This window comes from Pseudomyrmex gracilis, unplaced genomic scaffold, assembly GCF_002006095.1.
Source record: "Pseudomyrmex gracilis isolate BER0280 unplaced genomic scaffold, ASM200609v1 scaffold_648, whole genome shotgun sequence".
NCBI lineage: Eukaryota > Metazoa > Arthropoda > Insecta > Hymenoptera > Formicidae > Pseudomyrmex > Pseudomyrmex gracilis.
Window position 1 is genome coordinate 58,613 of NW_018021232.1, and position 3,867 is coordinate 62,479.

Genomic DNA, 3,867 nt, shown 5'->3' on the forward strand with positions numbered 1-3,867 from the left:
TGTGTCCAATAATTTGGTGTCGAATCGATCGGTGTCGAATCGTACTGTGGTCAAACGGAACACGCCCGATCGCGTTGACGAGGTCGATGACAAATACAACAAAGAGGAGCGTTGTCGATGGAAAAGAGACCGCTATCGCGTTCCTACGCAAGTACAGTTACCTAGAGGTTAACGCCGAAAACTCATTGATTTCCGAGAGCGCGTTGAATCACGCTGTCTCGCTTTTTCAAGAATTCTACAATCTACGTATAAATGGTGAATTAAACGCGGAAACGATGCGCACAATGAACAGACTGCGTTGTGGAGTTCGAGACATCCAGACGCGTTACTCGAACAAGGAGTACATACACAAGTGGCCGACTGCACATCTTACATGGAACTTTTTGTTCGTTTCTAGAGCGAATCTACAAATAGCGGAAACTGCGTTCGCTCTGTGGGCAGCGAATTCATCGCTGACTTTTACACGCAGCGTGCACAATCCTAACATTGTGATTTCATATAANGGTGGACGACACACTATGTGGGATAAGCATTACTCGGATACTATGTGTCCGTTTGACTTCGATGGTCGTGGTGGTGTACTCGCTCACGCAATTTATCCCAACGGAGATCTCAACCATGTCTCTGAGATACATATCGACAATAAGGAACAATGGCACGTGCAGCTCACTGAAAATCCATGGAATAAGGATCATCTGTTGCACACTGACTCATGAGATCGGACATGCTTTAGGAATAGAGCACATTCCACACGATAATTCGGTAATGTACGCGTTCGTGCCTGTTAAACAGTGGCCTGTTACGCTCACCCTGGATGATGTTCTAGCTGTGCAAAACCATTATGGACCTAACCCGAATGCACTTGAACTACCGCCGGTCTCTACATTTGTCCCTCCGACGGTCGCACCGACTACGACAACAACGACGCTGCAGCCGTCATTGCCGCGTAAACCCAAGCCGCTACCACCTAAGCATGTGTGCGGAGTGCGCAATCCTGATGTAATACTTTTGATGAAAACTATTACAATCATTGCGTATGATAAATATGTGTATATAGCCTCTTCGAACTGGGGCTCGCATATTTATCCACATCTGTTGAAAGAATATTTGCGCTTTCTCTCATTTAATTTTACAAAGCTGGATGCGGCTTATCAACAATCGTCCGGCGAGCTCGTGCTCTTTGCCGATGGTTATGTGTACTTGGTTTCCTATCCTAGTTTACAATTGCAAGACGGTTGGCCGCGCAGTTTCTCTGAGATTGGATTGCCTAGTGATGCTGTCATTAACACCGCGTTTCAATCTTCTATGGGACACACCTACGTCATATTCAACAACGACTCTGTGGCCGTTGTAGATGATTGTAGCGTGCGGATTAGGGAATACAACAAATTGAAACTAACGTTTCCGGAAGTTCCACCAAGTATGTCGTTGGCCTTCCGTAATGCAGATGGTTTTGTGTACTTTCTGTACTCCGAGAGATATCTCGCGTTCAGCGAATTCACCAGTTTCATGCACTCTGCGGGTCCTTTTAATATGCGATTAATTGATATACATTGTCCGGATATAAACATCTTATACAACTTAAAATCCCTAGTTTCTCAACTCGAACAGTATAAACACGCTCTTCATTCGGAGTAGATATAGTATGTGTGCGCGTTGAGAGTGGGGGTAATTGTTTTATTATTTATGTGAGGGATATATATAAACAGCCGCATGGTAACCAAACAGTCAGTCAGTCATTCACCCTCGTTGTGATCGTCCTGTGTGCCACGGGTTGTCAATCTTTCTCCTCTTCGCAAAGAACAGCTCGACGATGTTTCGCTCGATGGTTCCGATAAAGCAACAACAACAACCATCCATCGATCTTCAGCGCGAGCCTTAACGCAACAGCGTGAAGAGAAAGAAATTTGATCAAGGGTAATTATGTTTTTTGTTTTGTTTTCTTTTTTGCTGCTTCTATTTTTATTATTTTTTTATTCATGATAAAATCATGATTTTTATTTTTCTTATTCACAGACAATGCAATGGCATCCAATCCACACCGACACAACCTACGCGGATATTGAGTCGCAAGTACATATTAACCAAGGCGGGATATAAATATTTCGAACTCGGCATCGGTATCTCATCCAAGGACGCATCACCAACCGTTGATGTGGCTCTAGGTGACAACAATGGGAACGAGGTGCTTTTGTCGCCGGAAATGTGGAACACGTTGTTGGATAACGAACGAGTCATCACGTTGTATTTGTCTGGGCAGAGCGACGCGCAGCCGTCGATTCTTGTCGACGATCTAGCGGTATCATTCAGCTTGATAAACAACGCGAGGATCATACGTCTGACCACAAAAACCAGTCGCATATTACTGTCCTACCAATCGATGTGCAACCTGTTCAACTTAAAACATTGTATTGCATGCATTGTCGCCTACTTGAACAACGTTGTTTTTTGCGTGCGAGTTCGATTGTCGCGGTATTTCGCGATCCTGTTTGAAACATTAGATTCCGCGAGCTTCGTACCTGCTGTCGCACAGAGCGGTTGCTTTGACGTCAACGATATTGTCGATTGCGAACTGATGGCTGTATGTTACGGTGTTGCCCTTTAATACACATTATTATTGTTAAACTTTTATTATGTCACATTATGTTTTATGAAAAAATAAACATTTGCTTTCTTCTTTTATAACACGGTGTTTTTTTATTTCACATTCCTAACAACATGCGTTCTATTACATCTTTTTTGAACCACTTGTCCTCGAGACATAAACACACATATCTAAGTTGTTACTTGTTCACTTTTTTATTTCGCTCCTTATCTTTTCTCGAAATCTTTAGGTTTGAAATTGCGTTTCAAAAACACCACATTCGGTACGCAACGGTTTTGCGTTATCGCGGGAAGTGCGTCATCAAACCGGAAGCGGCTGATCGCTTAGGGCGATAAGAACAGGCTCACTTCCGGGAAATTGTGGTTTTTCTCGGAATTATTTATTTCCGGGAAATTGCGGTTTTTCTCAGAATTATTTATTTCCGGGAAATTGCGGTTTTTCTCGGAATTATTTATTTATTTGCTGCGCAATTGCAAACTGCGCGCTATTTATTTTTAAACACGACTGCTTCCGGGAAATTTGCGGTTTTTTTCGGAATTATTTTGTTTTACTGCGCAAGTTATATTTTAGCGATGACGTTATTGTCCCGAACGACCTTGAACACGTTCGAACTTGTTCGAGGTCTATTTTTAGAGATGACGTCGTTCGCGCATTTTTTCTCATAATTTAATTATTTTACTGCGCAAATTAAAAAATAATTGAGAGGTACTACTATTTTTGCAATGACGTCATCGACCGAACGACCTTGAACACGCACGAACAAGTTCGAACACGTTGCAACCGATGACGTCACCGATATCTGAAATAAAATAGAACACACGTCGAATATTGCACGCTCTATTTTTACGGCTCGCCGATAATTGGCTAATTCCGGTAGAGCCGATAACAACGCTCCGCCAACACCACCCACACTCCTACGTTATCTCATCCGCAACACCCAACTCCTCAGATCCTGCTCTCATTATTACGAATATGTTTCCATTGACTCCTCCTTCCCCCTCCCCTTGCGGTTTTTCTCAGAAAAGCTTCCATTAATTCCTCCTTTCCCTCCCCCTTCCCACACGCGGTTCCCCCTCCCCTCCCTGTCACCCCCGCGGAGCCCGTGAATCAGAACCCCTATATCAAGAGGCACGGTAGTGCCTCGCGCCAAGTTCACGCGCGCGCAGTGCGCCCGAACTGTGCGAGGCACACCGTACCTCTATATACGCGAAAATGAAGAATTTTAGGAGTGGGGGAAAATTCAATCAGCAATATCTTAATAC

General features: G+C 43.7%; 1 protein-coding gene across 1 annotated transcript; it reads left to right on the forward strand.

Moving 5' to 3' along the window:
- The first annotated feature begins 86 nt into the window (after positions 1-86).
- On the forward strand, positions 87-716 carry LOC109861226 (interstitial collagenase-like). Its single transcript, XM_020440781.1, has one exon. The coding sequence runs from the start codon at positions 87-89 to the stop codon at positions 714-716; it is 630 nt and encodes a 209-aa protein (XP_020296370.1).
- The last annotated feature ends 3,151 nt before the right edge of the window (positions 717-3,867 follow it).